The following is a 20795-nucleotide window of genomic DNA, read 5'->3' as shown; positions in this document are numbered from 1 at the left end:
ATTACTTAGATTGCAAAAAAGTAACAAAGAATTATTTGGACACAGTCGGAGTTCAGGAGTACTTTTTGGACACAGAAAGAGCCTTTAGCTAGATAATAGTGAGCTCCAAGGAACAAAAAAGGAGGGATTCAAGAATGGGAATGGAGTCACCTCAGCTCAGTTCTGAAACAGAGCTCAAGGTTTCTCATAAAGCTGGAACCAGGTTCCTGTGAGCAGCCTGTATTGGGTACGTTTCTATTACTGTGATAAAACACCACGAAGTGAAGGAAGAAAGAATTTATTTGGTTTCAGGAGGATGGTCTGTACTGGCCAGGGAGGCATGACAGCGGGCACCTGGAGCAGGAAGCTGAGAGAATACATCTTCAGATAGTGAACTAGAGGGGTGGGGCTATGAACTCTTAAAACCACCTCCAGTGATGGACTTCCCTCAACAGGGCTCTCCCTCCCCATATCCTTTCCAAACAGCCATCAACTAGGAAACAGGTTCTTATTCAAACCACCACTTAGTCCAAATCAAGGGGGACTCTGAAGAATCTAGTCACCATATAACATCTATGAACATACCTATCATGAAGGTCCCCAAGTCTAAATATGTTACACTGGAGACCAAAGCCAGGGCTTCTATTATAAAAGGGATGGCTGATATCAGTAGTTACTGCCTAAATAGCCAGAAGAACTAAAAAGGATAAAGTGTGTGTGTGCGCGTGTGTGTGCATGTGTGTGTGCGTGCGTGTGTGCGTGCGTGTGTGTGCGTGTGTGTGTGTGCGCGTGTGTGCGCACGTGTGCACGTGTGCGTGTGTGTGCATGTGCGTGTGTGTGTGTGTGTGTGTGTGTGTGTGTGTGTGTGACAAAGAAGCAGAGACAAGGACAAAGGGAATCCAAGCCGCAAATTGGAGGCACAAAGAGATCAAAGTGAAACCATAAAGGAACATTTGTGTAGCTACCCAGGACTGACTAGATGACTCCAGAATAATTTTTACAAAAGAAACAAAAGTACAAAGCACATAGTTATGAATGGTGTTCAAAGGCTTAGTCAACATGCTGCCACTACATTTGAGTCACTGGAAGAGGTTCAGGACATTTGGGTCCTGTCTGAGATGACATCCAGCTTGACAGGACCAATGCTCAGGAACGAACAGTGTAACTGACTGAACTGAAGGTCACTGAGGTGGGACTCCCCAGTGAGGTGGGACTCCCCAGTGAGGTGGGACTCCCCAGTGAGGTGGGACTCCCCAGTGAGAGGAGCCTGGACTTGAAGAAACCCAGCCGTCTCCAACACTGCAGGCAGAGGAGGTGTGGCAGGTGGCAGATCCAGGGCTCCTCAGCTTAGGGTGTGAAGGATAGCTTGTCAGGAACATGTGTTTGTAAACTAATGACTTTCACAGTGTGATAAGATTGAAAGAAGGCTGACTGCTCGCTCTGATCTAACCCTTGGACTGCTTCCAGGAACACTGCTTGCCAGTTCTTTAATCATGAGTTAATCACCTTCAGGGATACCTCAGAAAGCTGGCCTGCAGCATGTCTAAGTAGCTCTGCATTGTTGTTACGGTTACTCATTGGGGCAGCCATCTCTCCAAATAAGGACACTGAGAGGCTGTCTGTGGTGTTGTGAAACCATTGTTTGTGAGAGCAACTAACACAGACAACCTCTTTGTTATTCAGAAAAATAACTAAAATTAATATTGATGCATTTCAATGAGCTTTTCCTAAAGTCCTTCATGGTAATAGGGGGAGAGTAGCAGTCATCTTGTTTCTTCTAAGGCTAACAACCGTGAACTTCAGTCCAGATCGAGGAGGAAATCAGAACTGGGGAAATAGCCTAATAATCAGGCCAGTCTGATTAATAGTGACAATTAGCATTGGGCTACAGCACAGAACCAGCTGATTATGAATCATTTGAGCACTTTTCGGTAACTTTTCAAATACAGGCAATTAAAATGGAAAGACTCCTGATCCTCACATAATGGCTTCATTAAATTAATTTTGTTCTAAGGTTGGAGAAATTTTTCCTTTATAGAAAAGAAACCAGTGAAATCTAGCTTCTATTCAGTCTTAGCAAAAAAATAAAATAAAATAAAATAAAATAAAAACCCTTGAATCTCTCTCTCTCTCTCTCTCTCTCTCTCTCTCTCTCTCTCTCTCTCTCTCTCTCTCTCTCTCTCTCTGAGACTGTTACTAACAAGACAGACTCTGCTCTCTCAGCTTAGCATGATGAAGTCAATCTGGCCCTGGGTCACACCCTGTACTCTGTAAAGTGCGTGTCTCAATGAGGTTAAGTGAGTGTAAGGGGGCTTTGGGGGAATCCTCTGTGAGGAACAGGCATTTCAAAGCCCCAAACATTGCGGTATATGAACAATCGACTCAAGTCCTTTGCTTCACGGTAAAGACAAAGCCGGTGCCAAGTGCAGATATTGTGGTATCCACACAGCTGGAAGAACAAAGGTCGTTTTGAGTAAGGTGAAGCCACACTTTCAGTAAAACAGAAACAGCTTTGCAAAATCACAGTGAGAATGGAAGACAAGACTAAAGCTAAAGGGGGAGTGACAATTATTCGGTAGTAGAATCAGTTCTACTTTAAGGGCCACCAAGCACACCCCTCAACTAGCACTCATGAGGCTTTATCCTGGACAAAGTGCCTCCCAGGTGATCTACAGGGGTAGGGGGAGACCAGAAGTGCCAGAATTGGTTTTATTCTTCAGTCTCTGATGATGCTGTTAGCTTTGAGGCCCTAGCATTAGCTAGCTTCCCAGGTCTACTGTTTGCAGCAACTGCTTTTCCCTTATCTACGTATTCCTTGCAGAACCTTGACGTCAGCACAGCTCTGGGAGAAGGAGGGTTGGTCTTTGCCTGCTGAGTCACATTGGTACCAAGACACACTAGACTGGTTTCCATTGACTCTTCACCTCATTATTGAAGTTGGATATTTAGGGGTCTCCCTTGGGGTCTGGTTGACCTTGAAGACTGAAATTTAAGTAAGGGTTCCACCTCTTAGTAGCAGATCCGGGTTGCCTGATTTAGTCCCTCTGTGTCCGTTTCTCATCTGCAATGAAGACTTCTAATACAGACTCTAGTGTATCTCAGGAGACTAGATAGGCGCTCGCTCTCAGGAGCACTTGCTTACTTCACACTCCATTGCCTTCTGCTCTAACATACCTGATTCCTCCGGTGTTCACACTGCTGGAAGCTTACCATGTATAGTGACTTTCACATGAGGTCAACCTTATTACTGATGGTGATGGCAACTCTGAGGCCCTGGCTGGCTTCAGGACTCAGCTCACATTCTTCTCTGGGAATGTTCAAGTCTAAGGCTGGTGTTACTGGCTGTTCAGAGGCCTTTCTGATCTCCACAATTCAATACTACTTTTATGCAAATATCTTATTCTTTTCTTATATGTGTTCTTTGGTTTGGTAAGTCTATCTTTATAACTACACACACACACACACACACACCTCTCTTGACTTTGCCGAGATCTTTGCAGAATTTGATTTCCCCTTTTCTCAGTCTCTTCCTGTTTGCTCTCCCTACAGTGGACCCAACCTCAACCTGCCTGCTTCACAGCTGGAAATATCCCAGCACATGACAGATTCTTGGTACATATTTGTAGATGTAATAGCTGACTGACCTTCAAAGCCTCCTTCGAAGCTAATCCGGTTCTTAACCTATGCTATTTTCTTGGAAAACATTCATTTTCGTTTTCACTAGCAGATTATAAATCCCGTGAAAATGAAATCCATAACATATACACTTTGCATCTTCTAGAGTGGCATGCTAACAGAAAGCAAGTAAATATTGTGCTCTGGGAAAAAGTACATACGCACAACTCATAAAATACAAACTCATTGACCACCTACTGTTTGTCAGGCACTGCTCTAACATCTGAGATGTTCTAACATCTGACATCTAACGTAAAGGAAATGATCCCTATGTTCACATTTGACCACTCTCTGGCCTGAATTTCACCAGAATTCTGAGCTTTCCACTCCTTCTGTAGGAACTAGAGTAGATCACTCCTAATGTCGGTATATCTCATCATGCTCTGGATCTTAAACATTCATGTGTAGACTGATGAGTGGTATTTAGCAAGCACTGAATTAATCCAGGATTCGACCTTTACTCTATCACACTGTGGTTATCACTGTAGTAATAGGATCTACCTTCAGTGTCAATCTGCAAAACAGCACAGTGAAGATGCTAGAGAGTCATCAGAAGGATGAATTCAATCCTGGCCCTCAGATACCCTCCCTCCCTTACCACACTTCACCCAGCACAATAGAGGCCAAATCCTTTTCTGGGTATCTTGAAATCTGAGGCTGGTATTATTGGCTGGTTGCCATATTTCTTTCATAAAAGACTATTTTTTAATCCATAACTAGCTAGCTGGTATAATTATTCTTGGTAACATATATTCACATGAAAGTAAGTTTGAACGACTGAATTATTAGGTGAGGATCCAGTGCTCTAGGCTCATGGGTTTGGCTCTGCAGCACTGCCTTTAAGCTTCTATTGGAGAGGTATGCAAAGGTTCCCTAGTCTTTCCAGATAGCTACCTAGGGTAGCTCCATTTGCAAAAGAAACTTAGTGCTGTTAAAGGTAAGGCTTCTTTGCTCATCTCACTTACTAATTGGAATTAACAATGAAACAGTTGGCAAGGGCTACCCGTGATGTTACTGTGTCTGACAGAGCCTTTTGTTCAACATATATTTAAGTGTTCTGGGTAAGTTTTGACACCCACACTCCCTTGAGAGGATGTGGGCTGTGCAGATCTTAGAATAAGCCTTGTGTCTATGTGTGATCTTCCTATTGGTCTGAGATTTTTTGGTTAGAGCAGCACTGTCCGCATCATGCCTACCAATTTGTAATTTGGTGCTAAAAATTGCATCTCATCCCTTCCTGTTTTGACACTCTCAAGTATTCCTGTACTCTACCACCTCACTTTGAACGCACATTAAATATTAGCATTTACAAGGTATATTAAGTCTATTTTCCTAGTTCATTCATAATGAAAAGAAGGCTTCCTAAAGTTCTGGCAAAGCCAGTGAGCATCAGGAAGCAGCATATAAATCAATGAAGATAATCCTGTTCGTACTGAGCACCCAAACCAAGAATGTGACCTCTTGACTTGGAAATGCCTCCTCCATGAACCAAACACAGACTCAAAATTAGGTGTATATGCCAAAATCTCCAAGGTTTATACCATGTTCAGATCTTGGTTAGTCATCCATTTCAATGAGATTTCATCCATGTAGCCTTGCTGGCATTTCTAGGAAATACAGCCTCATAGACGCCTTCACATTCCCCTGGCTTTTACCATCTTTCTGTCTCCTGTTATGACCCCTGAGCCTTAGGTTCAGAATATGTTGTAGATGTACCTATTGGGTTGAGCAACACATGATCTCTAATTAAAAGTTAAATGACAACTACAGTCCTCGACAACAGGACTGAATGCTTCTACGTAAGTTGTTCTACAAGCCGGTGCTCTGTGTGGGGGAGGGACAACCTCCCCTAGGCTGCTCTAACTTTGATCTAGCTCACAAAGTAGAACTTTCCCAGTACTGTGGAGAAAAGACTATCAAAACCCTATATGTACATATTTACAAAGTGCCATGTGATGCTGGTGTCTATATTTATTTACGGACATCTAATTTGTACATAGAAATGATGAAAACAACCAAGCAGATTGGTTGGCATTGTCTTCACTTGGTTCCTTTTTTCTCTTGTGCTAAGAACGTTTCTGATATTACCTGACAGTCTTCTTGATCATTTAGAGTTCTGCCCTGTAAGCGTAGTTTTGGTGGCTTGCTAACTTCCTAAACTGTAGTTTAGCTGATATCATTTAACAGACCTTAGATGTATTCCATGTATTAAAATGATGTCTCTAGTCCAGAATATAAAGATTGTATATATGTATATGTACACACACACACACACACACACACATGCAAGGCTTACTTAGATGCTTCCCTCATGTGGATCTCAGGGACCTAACTCAGGTGACTGTTCTTTATGGTACATCTACTGTGTACCTCTCCTTGAAGATCCATGCCTGAGATGCAGCCAGCTCATTCTATGCCTTGCCTACCCAGAGCTGCGCTTTCAAACAGGACTCTGTGAGGGAACTGCACATCAACTAACAAGGCCTGTTGACCAGCTTAGAGGGTTTGTTGAAGTAGGAATTCTTCACAATGTCAATGGGAGCTAGAACATGATGGCATTTTATAAATCCCTTTTCTGAATCGACAATGAATCCAAGAGGAATGGAGTTAATACATTTCACCATTGTGGTAACAAATGATGACCTGAGAGGCAAGCTAGTTACAACTCAATAAACTTACATGGTCTACTTCTTTCCTAGTCACAATATTCTTCTCTATGAGGATGGCCATGCTGTGGTAGCAGACTTTGGAGGTAAGAGTTTCAGAAGCATACTCCCAAACACCAGCATTTCCTCCTGGGTCCCGATGTTATACAATAATCTGGAATCAGATTTCACACCTTTATTTAAATTTCAGATTCACCTTACACTTTGAAAGCATGACATTTGCACTTTTATTTTTCTCCTTTCCCATCAAAACTAAAAAGAGGGGGGTAAGAATTTGAATAATGCACAGGCTTCCTGGGTTTGCAATGTTGCTGTGATCCTGGACCAAAGGCTTGGGACACTTCCTTTGATGTGACTTGTTTTCTCTCCTCCTTTAGAATCAAGATTTCTGCAGTCCCTGGATGAAGACAACATGACAAAGCAGCCAGGGGTTTGTGATTCCCTTACTCATGTTGAACAACTAAAATATGGAAACTCAGAGTGGGAGGAAGGAAAGAGGGAGAGGAAAGAGAAGCCCTGGCCAGGAGATATCATTGTCAAGGTGGAAGGATACGTTTTAGGATTTTATTTTCAGAAAACCCAAAAATAACTATTTGAGGGGTCTCCCACTTAGAAAATGTGGCAGATAAAAATCACAGCGACCGTGTTCCAAATGCAGCCTGTGAGCACTGGATTGTCACAGGTCATTGGCTGCCACAGGTAAGGAGCACATGGAGAGGAAGTGCTAACACGTGGAAAGCTACACGTTCTAACACCAACAGCTCAGCAGCAGCTGATCACTGTTCATGGCTCTCCCCATCAATGTCAGAAGTTAATAGCTGCAGGTGAGCATCAATGCTTATGCAAAACTTAACTCCTCCCCTCAGACCCCCAAACAAGCAAACCTGCTTTTCTCTGAACTCCAAAGGCATCTGGTCCCCCTTGGGATAAGCTCCTCCCCTTCCCTGACCTGCCTCAGTCATTACTCACCTCTCTCTATGTCTTTGCCTCTTTACACTTAAGGTTCTCATTCACACTGCCTAGGATCCTAATTCTCCCTGATGGTCCCTGTCTCCAGACCCCTCTTTTGGATTGTCATTCCTTGTCACCTCTGCTGCAATTGTTGGGTGGACAATTCTTCTATGGACTCTCAGCAGTGCCTGCAAAATCCAATTTAGTTCTCTTTCCCTGAAACTTTCTGCCTATTTTGTTCTATTTCTGTTCTGGGCCTGCTCTGTAACTTTCTCTTTCCACCACAAGATGTTTCAAGTCTCCTGTATCAGCATAGGAGACATCCTTCCTTGTTTCATGCCTGGTGGCCATTTATGCATCCTTGGTACTTTTGTTCCTGTTATGGCGAACCCTGTGTATGACCCTCACCATACCAATCCTGTATAAAACGGCCTCACCTTGTAAATCTCAGGGAGACTAGCCCACAGCAGGCACTTTCCTCTTGTTACCTTAGGCTTTTCCCTCCAAATTTTGTGTGCATGCACTCTGACTCATTCAACAAGCATTTACTGACAGTGAGCCATGTGTTAGAAGTTGCTCAGTGGAACAGAAATGCAAAATGTGAATGAATGAAATAAAAATAAAAACTTGTTAATTCCAAGGCGCTCCTTTGCTAGTGGGGCCTGCACAGGAATGAACAGATTTCAAGCACCCTGGTCATTTCACAGAGCATCAGAAAAGCTCAGACAGGAAAGCAGGTAGTCATCAAGTGATGGGGGAACTGGAAGGGTGTGCAGGCCGAGGGAACAAGGGCAAGGGATGGGTGAGAAACCAAGTTGTATCAGAAAACTTCGAATAGCTTTTCATCATTGTCATGTGTTATGAGGGAAGAGACAGGGAGAGAGGGGAAGACTCACCATGAGCCACACCATCAGTGTGGTGATGTCTTCTAGTACACCCTGTCATATTCAACTTTCCATTGTTTAGGTGAACACCCAACTTTAGACAAGCTATAAAGAAAATCAGTCTATTTTACAGTTTTGAAGGCTAGAAGCCTACAAAGTCTACTTCCTTCCAGTGAATATTCTCCAGTTTGCACCACAAGCGAACAGTGGGCAACAAGTGTGGGCAAGCATGTGCTGAGCGATGTCCTAATTAACTTGCATCCAGCCCTGTTTCTCAAAGTCTCTGCCACTCCCCAGCATAAACACACTGACAAATGAGTCCTTGAGGGCTACACTCAATCTGCATCTTAACGTACGACCGGTGAGATGTCACATATTCTTTCAACAGATGTGTGTAACATCTCCACCTCACACAGTCTAAGACTTGAGGATATTGCAGTGATTCCCAACTGGGGACAACAGAGATGTCTTCATGTACCAACACTCCTTCATTATCCTTAGGCTTGGGTCCCCAGCATTTATGGAAAAGGCCAGACATAGAAGCAGGTATCTCGAACCCCAGTGCTGGAGAGGCAGAGGTAGGAGGATCCCCAAGGCTCACTGGCCAGCCAGTTTACCTGAAATAGTGAGCTCCAGATTCTGTGGGAGGCTCTGTCTCAGCAGATAAGGTTCAGATAACTGAGACAAACTCTGACATCAGCCTCTGTCCCCATGCATAGCCACTATGTCAACTCTTGTCCATATCCAGATAATCCATGAAAGGACAGACCATGAACACATGAGCAGAAGAAAGTGACAGGTTGTATTATTAATAAAAATTAAAGCAGTGTAAATAAGGACAGGGTGCAGTAGGTCCGCAGACAGGGAAGAGTGAAATGCAGTGTTTTATAAGAGATCTGATGGGAGGAACAGCCTCATGACTGGAGGGCACTGGAGGCAAAGATAACTGCGGGTCCTGTGGCTCTGACACAAGCACCAACAGCCCACTCCTGGACATTCACTGTAATGGCACATGTCTAATCTCTGTGAACTGAGGCTCTTTGGACCAGCAAAACTTATGCAGGTGAACCATGTGTAATATGCCAGGGATAAAAGTGTTCTGGGGTTAATTCTACCTGATTCCTAGGGCAGAATTGTCAGAAGAATTGTCAGAGGTAGTACCACACACAGGGCTTTCCTAAGGATAGTTAAAGAATACGGCTTCCTCACTTGCCCATAGGAAGGCTATTGAGAAAGTGCACTGATAGGACATAGAGCTGGGAGACTTCAGGGCTGGACCTCTGAACTGGTAGAAACTGCCCGGGCAATGGTAGAGTCAGAGTCACATTTGTCATTTAATAAGGCAGAATCTGATGTTCTAGCATTTGAACTGCAAAGAAACCAAGCTTATATATTCGCATGTCTAATAACTAATATAAACAATGTAGCTCACACTATCACATACATGAGGCCCAGGGATGGGGTGCTTTGTAACATATTTATTACTCTGCTTCCTGGAATACTGCAAACACTGGATTCATTACATCTACATCAGGGTAAACACAAGAAAACTCAAACCCTTGATCATACCGGGGAGAAATCTCCATCACAGGCATACTGAGGGACTTCTCCATGGCTCCCTCCGTCCACTGTCCTGAGAACACAGTTATGGGCCTAATTTAGTCACTCAATTAATTGGAACGCAGAGACTGAAAGAGAGGAAGGTGTCTCCCACAGTGTAACTCGGGCCTAGGGAACAAGGGGATGGCTCCTTTGGTGGTCCATTCTGAGCAGTCACTTAGGGCAAAAATGGTGGTCGGGAGCAGGAAAGAGAACGAACTCAGCTACCACTGTGAGTCATTATTGGTCATTAATGTTGGAGGAGTCTTGTAGATTATGGATTTTATGATATTTCAACCATGTGGTTTTCTTGAGAAACAAATGCATGTGACGGTGTGCACGGAAAGATGTGCTGTGTCCATTGCACTGGTGAGGAGAAAGGCTGCAGTAACTTCCTACCCATGCTATCTGAGGGCATTGGAGAACCTTCTCCATTGTGGGCCAGAAGGCAGCTCTGCTAGGTGTTTCTGAACGCTGATCACCTCTGGTTTGTGCAGAACCTGCGCTGGATGGCCCCCGAGGTGTTCACACAGTGCACGCGCTACACCATCAAGGCTGACGTCTTCAGTTACGCCCTGTGTCTGTGGGAGCTCCTCACAGGAGAGATTCCATTCGCTCATCTGAAGCCAGGTAGGACTGCTGCACCATGCAGCTCTGACAGAAATTCAACGTGACTGACAGAAAGCATGTACCACATCCCTCCTCCCAAAGATAATTATTCGTAGTGGGTGGCAAGAGAATTTGTGTTGCTTGAAGGTAAGCATCCTATTCACAAAACGTAACGGCCTCACTTTGGATTTAAACTAGGTGTGTATCTAATTGTACAGGATGTTTTCTTCAGGTTTAAGGCTTTGATTCATCTATTTCTGATAAAACAATAAAATAATAGTTGCCCTGAGTACAGATGGACAGCTGAAGTGTACACACTTTGAGCTTAGATTTTAGAAGTGTCTTTTAAATGTACTTTGGGATAAGTATGTGTCAATGTAGAAATAACCAGTCGAGGCTGAAAACACATTCCTAATAATTTTGCATTAGGTGTGACTACATTCTAAAAATCAATTTTTTAAGTGAACCTAATTATCACTGATGGTATAAATTATACTCTGTTTACATGTAAAATGTGGAAAAGAGAAATTTAATTGGAAAGAAAGTGTGCATATAACAGACTCAAGATCAACTGTGCTTGAACACATGTATGCAGGGACAGACTCAAAGGCCAGAAGAGAAGAGAGCACTGTGTGGCCCCATCTATCACCTTCTGCCTACCCCTGTGATGGCATATCTCCCTGAGCTTGGGCTTGTGTCTTGACGTAGCTGGAAACAATCCAGCTCCAGCAATCCTTCTTTCTCTACCCTTCAAGCAGCAGGGGTGCTGGACTTGGACCTGTTCCAGGGGTGCTGGACTTCTTCTGGGGTGCTAGACTTGTTACAGGGGTGCTGGGCTTGTTAGTTCCAGGGGTGCTGGGCTTGTTAGTTCCAGGGGTGCTGGATTTGTTACAGGGGTGTCAGAATCTGAACTCTGGGCCTCACGATGGAAGAGCTAGGAATCTTAACTGCTGACCCATTTTTCCCAAATCTATTTTATCTGTGTATCTTACTATTTCCAGTGTTCGCCTGTCTTCTCACATTGGATCTGAAGACATTTAAAGACCTTGTGTCAGGAGAGCTAAACCTGTTTCACGTGCAGATTTGGACTGAAATTTGACATGAATCCCATTGCCAGCTATGATGGTCACCCTGTAACAGTACAACACAGGGTAAAATCAAAATGCTTTAAAGATCTTAACCAAGATCAGCATACATATCAGCGTTGGTGGACAGAGGAAGCACCTATGCCTAACACTCTTGTCATGTTGATTATTCTCTAGAGGGCTCCAATGCTTTCCATGACTTCTGGTCTTTGGTTGTGTTTCATGAGTCAACTAATGATGTAACAGCCTCTTGCTGTCTCAGGAGGTCAAAAGTTTCTTGTGAGCTGGACCAATAACACCATGTGGAGGCCATAGTTACGATTTGTGGCTTCTCTGTTGCCTGAGTGTGCATCTTATAGACATCTGGGTATTTGACAATTTCAATCTAATTCTATGTGTATGTGATATATCCTCCTTTAATAGAGACCTGTCTGCCTTTTCCTAATGCCACAAATTAGTCCATTCATCTGGTCCTGCTAATTTCTATCTTGTAAATATCTACCATTTACCATCCTCCATCACCTGTGCAGTTCAAACTATAATATTTCATTTAAATTGCTGCTATAGTATCCTTGAAGTCAACCTTATTGGGACCTAACAGAAAAACAAATGCCTTTTTAGGTAAACAGTCAATGAATTTTGTAACTATGTGTAGTAGTATATCCACAATCCCTCAGGTACAGCACCTTCGCACACTGCACAATATTCTGTGACACTTTCTTGAAGCAATGCCCTTTCCCCAGCTCAGCCTGCCATTGATAGCCTGATTTCTGCATCTACTTCCCAAGAATGTCACAGAAAGAGGGTCACAGTGCCCTGTTTATCTGTAACCCATTCTTTCTCACTTCTGTGTAATAAATTTGATGGTGCAAAGGTCAGCTGGTAACCTTTTAGCTACTCTTGTTTAGGGCTGTGTTCATAAGAATTACCAAAGCTGTTCAGGGCCTTTATACTGATTGTGATTTCTCTTATGCATTTGCTCAAATATAAGAGACTGACTCCTGGACTTAGTGATAAACTTTCCATGTTCTGTATATCATCAACACACAGGTAGAGTCTGATAATACATGCTTAAATAGATAGCATACTAGCCATTTAATCTTGGGTGTGCTTGGAGAATCTTAATGTTACTAACACTATCCTATAATTACTGGCTTTGATGACCCATTGATATGTATATCTGAGATCACTGTTCTTTCTTTCCTGGAGTATTTTCATATCATCTCAGTATTTAGTTGTAAGACTGACTTGACCCTAGATGGAATCTAATGTGTGGTGGGAATAACATTTCTCTCCTTTGTGAACTGCTCAGTAGGGCTTGTGAAAAAGACTAGAGATTTGTCATTTCGAGAAAATCCCTCTTATCAAACTTTCTATCATTTTAATGTCTTATCCAAATTATTCACAGACATATTTTCTTTTTCTGTGACATCTTATACAAAAATCTGACAGGCTCAGGTTCCATAGGTATAAGATCTGCTTTGCATTTTTATGGTTTATGTGTGGGATGAATTTGCTATTTTTTGTTTTGTTGGTTTTTTTTTAAAGTATCAGTGTTCAATTGTTTCAGTATGATTTTTGAGTAACTGTTTTTTTTTTCAATAAATTATTTTAATACTTTGTCAAGGATCAATAAAAACTATTTATCTATGTATTTGACACTTTGTGTCACTGATCTTGTCCACATGTACACCACTACCACTGTTTTATATACATATATGTGTATATATATATAATATATATAACTATATATAACTATATATAACTATATATAACTATATATAACTATATATAACTATATATAACTATATATATATCAGTGCCATATATATAGCTGCCATCCAGTCAACATCAGCCTTCCAACTTTGTCCTTTGTAAACATTGCTTTATTAACATAGGTGACTTTTATTTCCAGTGTTAATTTTAGAAGCAGCGTGTCTGCTCTGTAAAAGGAAGCCTGGAGAATGAAGCCCAGTGCATTTGGACCTTACACTTCACGAACTCTGGATAAATCTGTGTTTCAAACATCGTGTTCTCAGGAAGCTCAGCCTGTCTCTCCCTTTGCTTAGATCTACTTGAATTTCTGTCAAGGAACTTGTAGTGTTACACAAACCTTACCCAAAATACAGATATAACTATGAAGTTTTATTTTCACATGCCATTTGTTATGTTTTAGTTTAATTTCTTAAAAATTTTATGCTCAATTCCCACCCCTCATTCTCCTCTCTCAATGCCTTCCATGCCCTCCAATCCATCTCAAATCCATGACTACTTGTTCTTTAATTACTATTACATATAAATATGTGCACTTATGTAAACAACCTATTTAGCCCATCTAGTAATGCATATATGAACTTGTGATTAGAGATGACCCCATGGGATTAGATAGCCTATCAAGGAGCTCAGCCTTGGAGGATGTTGCGGCCTGAGCTATCCCACGATTGGGGGCCAAAATATCTCAGACCACTCTATCAATGTTGGAACTCACACTGCCAAAAGCCTTGGGGGCTAAACTGTTAGAGCCCACACTGCCCCAAGCTGCTCTGGTCTGCAGGTCGGGGTTCAGCAACAGAGTGAGGACAGACTTGAAGAATGGAGATCAAAGTGTGATTCAATCTCATTCATTCTTCAGTCTCTCTTCCTAGTCCAAGTCCCAAGTCTTGAGTTCCTAATCCCTAGTTCCTAGACCCTAGTGCCTCCAAGTTCCAACTTACTTCTTCCAAGTGCTAAGTGCCTAATGTCTAATTCCAAGCTCTTCCTCCAAGTGCCAAGACTCAAGTGCCTAATTCCTACTGCAAGTTGTACTGAACTCTTCTGTCTGCCTCTCGACTTTTATATATCTCACTTCTAAGCCATGCCCTTAAGTCACACCCTTAGGTCTTGTCTCTAAATCTGATCTCTAAGTCATGCCCTTAAGTCACACACCTTTAAGTCTCACACACCCAAGGGAAAATCCTGGGTATCTAAAACAAGATATTATCAGAGTATGCTTAGCTGTTGTAGGCTATTGTAATCAAGTCTGTTGTCAGGGTATACGGCTCAAGATGGCTGCAAGGATGATAGCTGCCTTCTGTCGGCTCCCCACAGGAGGAGATGGATTCTCCCTCCTCAGCATCCATTGTTGTCTACATATGTTCATCTAGAGGTGGATCCTTGTGAGAGTTTCTCCACATACATCCTTTCTTCTATCTCTCCCTCTGTCCATCTTTCTTTTACTCTTACTTTCTTTTGACAATCAGTTGTTATTTTTTATATAATTTTTAATTATCTGGCATGCAGCCAGTTACCTTCATTCTACTACACAGTGTATGCCTAGTTTTTACATGCAGAATATGCCACAGTATTGGGATTGGTTGGTTTATTGTTGTTGTTGTTGTTGTTTTGTTTGTTTGTTTGTTTAATTGGTTGTTGCATGGTTTGTTATTGATGGATTTGTTGTTACTGGTTGGTTGGTTGGTTGGTTGGCTATTGGCTGGTTATTAGTTACTGGTTAATTGATTGTTGGTTGTTTGGTAGGTTTGCTGTCATTTATTGTTTGTGGTTTTGTTGTTTTGTTATTGGTTGGTTATTGATTGGTTTGTTGGGTGGTTGATGCTCAGTTGTTGTTTATTGGTTTGTTGGTTGGTTTTGGTTGGTTAGTTATTGGTGGGTTATTGGTTTGTTGTTGATTGCTGGTTACTTGTTAGTTGTTTGTTTGTTGTTTGTTTATTTGTTGGTTAGTTGCACCATTGGTGTATGGTTGGTTGGATGGAAAGCTGCCTTGTGCCATCAGTTTTGACCTCCATCTTTTTGTAACCAATCATTAGTTTTGGCATTCTCATTTGTTTGGGTTTTTCTGTTTATTTGCATGACATCCCTCTTTGAGATCCTGTATGTTTATCCTGTGTTCTCACAATAGCAAAGCTATCATAAAGCCATCTCTTTATATGTCCAACAACTCCTTGAAAAAAAAAAACTTCCCAATACCCTTAGCCATCAAGAAAATACTACAAAAGGAGCTATCCCAATTCTGGTTAGCATGGCTTTATCAAAATTACAAAAAGTAAAAAGTGTTGTGGATTTAGAGGAAAAAACAGCTTGAATACCTTTTCAAAAGGAATATAAATTTTTAGAGCCATTGTGGAAGTACCTTAATAGAAAATAGAGCCATGATATTAACTTGTGTTCCCTCCATGGGGTGTATATCTGAAAGGAACTAAATTAGCATTCTAAAGAAAAAATAGCATCCTGTCTATGGCAGCAACATTCACAATGCTGAGATATGGAGCTAGCTCCAGCGTCCAGAGAAATGGTTAAAGGAAGTGTGATTACCCCACACACAGAGTGAAATATCATTTAGTGATAAAGAAGAATGAAATACTGTCATCCCAGCAAAATGGATAGAACTAGAAGGCATCATGTCCAGTGAAATACGACAGATTTAGGAAGGGAGAGGAGCAAAGGAAATTGAATCATTAGTACGTGTACAGAAGCAGAAGGAATAAGTTGTGGTTTTCCAAAGCACACCAAGTGACTATCAGTCACAATAAGCTATTGCATATTTTATAAGAGTTCCCCAAAGGCTGTAAACATGAAGAAGTGCTAAGGAGATAAAAGTGAGTGCCAGCTACCTAGTTCAGTTAGCGCATGGTCCTGTGCATGCAAGTGTTTCATTAATGTGCACCATTAATACATGTTAATACATGATGATTAACATGTATTAATTGCATGTGTTTCCAACCATGTCATTATATGCACAATTAATACATGTTAATCAGTAAGTCAATACACACAGTAAACCATGCAGAAGAAGCCTCTTATAACTATCCCTGCTTTCCTCACCAGTCTCCCTCTGACTACACCCTTCCTGTAACCACTGGTCTTCACTCCTCCCTCTCTGCTTTTCCATTCCCATGTACTTCAGATATATCAGTTCCTTCTCTGAGTCACTTTTCCTGACTTTGTTCACACTGACACCCTGTACTGTTAAGCCTTTCTTACCTTAGTAAGTTCTTCCCAACAATGTTCTCTAAGGCTCTCACATCACATTAGCTGTACTTTGTGGCACCCCATATTACCATAATTGCTGTCTTTATTGTTTGATGCTCCTTAATTTTATCATTTTTCTCTCTTGTATAAACTTCATAAATCCTGAAATGATTAATTCGAGGAACCAAAGGCCCTATCTCCAGAAATACTTTGCTTTTTTAGAGCAAGAATATTATTTAATATAAAAGCTAGAAGTCTTGTCTAAGACCAACCTGATCCTAATGTTCCAGAAATTAAAATTGATAGTACTTTATTGGAAACAAAATTTGTTTAGAACAGGTGCTGAATTTTTAAGAGTTGGATGGTGACCATACATCAAAAACCACCACTCTAATATCAACATGGTGATTAGGCCATCTAGCATATGCTCAGCAATGAATTATATAAATCATCAGACTCAGTATGCGTCAGCCACCTACAATAAGCAACACATCCCTTCTCTAGTATGCAGCATCCTGACACCCTGGAGAAATAAGAGTGGAACTCCAATATTAGCATAGACTCTGTGTGACAGATGTCATACACATATTGAGGAATTCAAAACTCAGGAGAGTTTCTTTCAAAAGCATATGTTTAAATTAAGCCTTTAATACCAGTTTTGATAAAAATTGGAAACCCATCACTTCCAGCACCTGGGGGCAGGGGTCTAAACAACAAATTCATCTCAGGTCATGGGACATGTACACATGCATGTGTAGAGGGTGTATGACCATGATGTATGACCCAGGGTGTATAACCATGGAACTACATGCTCAGGCCCAAGAACAGTCTTTCTGGATGCTGCCAGATCTCGCTGAGTGTTAGCCAGCACAGATATGCTTGCTCAGTTATCAGATGGATTGTAGTTTGTTTATTTCTTTAGATCTCAAAGATTATAGTTTGTTTGTTTCTTTAGATATCAGAGTTTGTTTATTTCTTTAGATATCAAAATGCGTTTAAATGCTGGTACGAATTTAGTTGCTAAAAGAAAGCACTTCTCACTTGATGATGGTGGTTATAGGCTGTCACATTGGGGAAAGCATGGACAAGTGCCTCTATGCATGCATCCTGAAAACAGCATGGACAGTGGCTCAGTGTGCACAATAAGGAAAGCATAGGCAGTGGTTTGGTACACACACACACACACACACACACAAGAGAGAGAGAAGGCATGGGCAGGGACCCGGTACATACCCACACACATATATACACACACAGAGAGAAGGGAAGGCATGGGAAATGATTCAGTACAGAGAGAGAGAGAGAGAGAGAGAGAGAGAGAGAGAGAGAGAGAGAGAGAGAGAAGGGAAGGCATGGGAAATGATTCAGTACACACATGCACAGAGAGAGAGAAGGGAAGGCATGAGTAGTGGATCAGTGCTGTGCAGCAGGAGTATGTGTCAGAGCTTGTTTACTTGGGTAAAGACCAAGAGTACAGAGCAAGGCCACAGAACCAGAAAAAGGCTATATTTGAAAGTACAACTAATGACCTGTTTATCCCAGTTCCCCAGCTACACTCTACATCCCAAAGGTCTCAGGGACAACGTAATTGTACTTCCAGCTGGAGAACAAGCTACAAAACATAAGCCAATGAGGGACACTTCAGATTCAAATGATAACATCCATAGAACTAAAGATAAACTGAAGGGGTTTTCTGGCCAGACTCATAGTAGGAAAAGAGTCAGAAGTATTCTTAGACTATATCCCAACTGAAATCTATATTTCAAAATTGCTTCACATCCAATAAATAAGCAATCGAAAGATGAGAGGCAAGCACTCCAGCAGAAATCAGTGCCAGCAAGAAAACCTACAAGCAACTAAGTAGGAAATAAATGGAGGATATAAAACAGTGGTTATAAAACTCATGTTGTCTAAGTAAAACTGGAACCAGGCAGTGAAGTCATGTGTAAGTCAGGTCCTCTATAGACATAGAGTCAACAGGAGATATCCATGGATAGGAAGAAGAAAATAAAAGTGAGAAAGTAGATAGCAGACAGACAGACAGATGATATAGAGGATGGATGGATGGATGGATGGATGGATGGATGGATGGATGGATGGATGGAGAGATAATATAGATGATAGATAGATAGATAGATAGATAGATAGATAGATAGATAGATAGATAAATGATACATAGATGGATGATAGATGATAGAGAGACAGACAGATTAGAGATATGAGATACGAGAAATGGTTAATAGATTATTGGTTGATTGATAGGTGATATAAGATAGATTATTTATATGTGATAGATTGATAATAGACACAAAATAGGAATGAGAGAAGTTGTTTTGGGACTTTGGTCACACGATTTTGAATTTTGTGAAGCCTTGCAGACTGCCATCTGCCATCTGTGAAGCATGTGATTCAATATGACTGCAAAGTGCTGAAAAGCACTAGGGTGACTTTGCACCCACCAGGGCATGAGTGTCTAGGAACCAAGGTTCTGCTGTTGAAGAGCAGGAAAGCACAGATGTCTACATTTCATAATTCACCTGCCTCCTCTGCCTCCTCACTCTTTTGGGCCCCCAGGAGATTGGATGGCACCTGCCTGAACTGAGAGTGGATTATCTTTGCTGCATCTATTTGTCATGATGCTAGTCTCCTCTAGAAAGACCCGACATGCCCAGACATAGCATTTTGTGAGCTTTCTGTCATCCCTTAAGCAAGCCAAATTAATACTGCCTTAAGGCTTGTGCATGTCAGCAATGGAAGCCTCTGTAGATTTTTTTTATTTTTTTAATTCAATATTTTATTTATTTACATTTTAAATATTATCTCCTTTTCCAGTTTCTTCTCTGCAAACTCCCTATTCAATTCCCCCTACCCTGCTTCTATAAGGGTGCTCCCCCCCCCCCCCACCTACCCATTCCTGCCTCACTGTCCTAACATTCCTCTACACTGGGGCATCAAGCCTTCACAGGACCAAGGACCTCCACTCCCATTGATGCCAGATAAGGTCCCTTCAGCTCCTTTAGTCCTTCCCCTAACTCCTCCATTGGGGTCACTGTGCTCAGTCCGATGGTTGGCTGTGAGCATCTGCATCTGTATTGGTCAGGATCTGGCAGAGCTTCTCAGGAAACAGCTGTATCAGGCTCCTGTCAGCAAGTACTTCTTAGCATCTGCAATAGTGTGAATTTAGAGTGTTCTTTATTCTTAGTTGGCAAAAGATGGGTTGGAGTTCAGACCAGGAGACCAGCTCTTCTTTAGAAACACGGAACATTCTAACTGGAGCGGTGGCTTGGTTAGAAACAAGAAAGTTGGTTTGTAAGAAATGAGCAAAAACTTTCCAATAAATTGAAGTTGTAATATCTGAGGGAGTAAAAGTCAAAGATACATGATGAATACAGGAAAAGAACAGAACTGTGAGAAGAGACTTTATTACAAAAAAAAAAAAAAAAAAAAAAAAAAAAAAAAAAAAAAAAAAAAAAAAAAAAGCCAAGCTGTCAAGCCAAGCAGAAAGTGAGCTGAGCATGGTGCCAGTTACCTGGCTAGTAAAAGCTTCCCTGGATGTGATTCAGAGAAAGAAACCAGCACCTGCTTCCGGGATTTGATTTCTCTCCTGGGCTCAGGTCCTCTGATACAACAGTAGTGACAAAAGGATCCCAGATCAGTTAAATATATACTTTACCTAAACCTATGTAGTCCCCAGCTACCAATTCATGTATATCATCCTGAAATCTGTTTGAATTCAAAAAGAGAGTCTCTTGTTTTTCTTTCATTTTTCTCTTTGCCTCGATGGTGCCAGCTGGTTTCCCAGGGAAATGCAACTGTGTCCTGGGTTCCTTGATGCTGAACTCTTGCTAAGTCTGGGAGGCATCAGCAAATTAAGAGCATCTGACAGCTTATTGTAGCCAGGTTTCATGGGAAAGACTTCACATTGAAAGTTTAATTTAGAGTCATGAACTGAAAATCCCAGAACCAAACTCAGTCTGCAAGTCTTGTGGGGCATCTACACACAGCCTTTAAAAGAATGAATAATCTTTTATTGTTGAGAATAGTTTTCACTATCCTGGGTTTTTTGTTATTCCAAATGAATTTAAGAATTGTTCTTTCTAACTCTGTGAAGAATTGAGTTGGAATTTTGATGGGGATTGCATTGAATCTGTAGATTGCTCTCAACAAGATGGCCATTTTTACTATATTAATCCTGCCAATCCATGAGCATGGGAGATCTTTCCATTTTCTGAGATCTTCTTCAATTTCTTTCTTCAGAGATTTAAAGTTCGTGTCATACAGATCTTTCACTTGCTTGGTTAGATTCACACCAAGGTATTTTAAATTATTTGTGACTATTGTGAAGGGTGTCATTTCTCTAATTTCTTTCTCAGTCTGCT

General features: G+C 41.5%; 1 protein-coding gene across 3 annotated transcripts in view; it reads left to right on the top strand.

The window, feature by feature from the left end:
• The window catches only part of Tnni3k (TNNI3 interacting kinase), a 252768-nt gene that overhangs the window by 154879 nt on the left and 77094 nt on the right, over positions 1 to 20795 (top strand). For all 3 annotated transcript variants that reach the window (XM_076933435.1, XM_034499991.2, XM_076933436.1), the window contains 3 exons: positions 6354 to 6406; positions 6698 to 6750; positions 10252 to 10384. In XM_076933435.1, the coding sequence (XP_076789550.1) occupies positions 6354 to 6406; positions 6698 to 6750; positions 10252 to 10384 (239 nt within the window). The remainder of the gene's footprint in view (positions 1 to 6353; positions 6407 to 6697; positions 6751 to 10251; positions 10385 to 20795) is intronic.

The sequence above is a fragment of the Arvicanthis niloticus genome, chromosome 4 (assembly GCF_011762505.2).
Source record: "Arvicanthis niloticus isolate mArvNil1 chromosome 4, mArvNil1.pat.X, whole genome shotgun sequence".
NCBI classification, from domain to species: Eukaryota; Metazoa; Chordata; class Mammalia; order Rodentia; family Muridae; genus Arvicanthis; species Arvicanthis niloticus.
The sequence above is the reverse complement of the archived record's forward strand: the minus strand, read 5'-3'. Positions and strand labels throughout refer to the sequence as shown.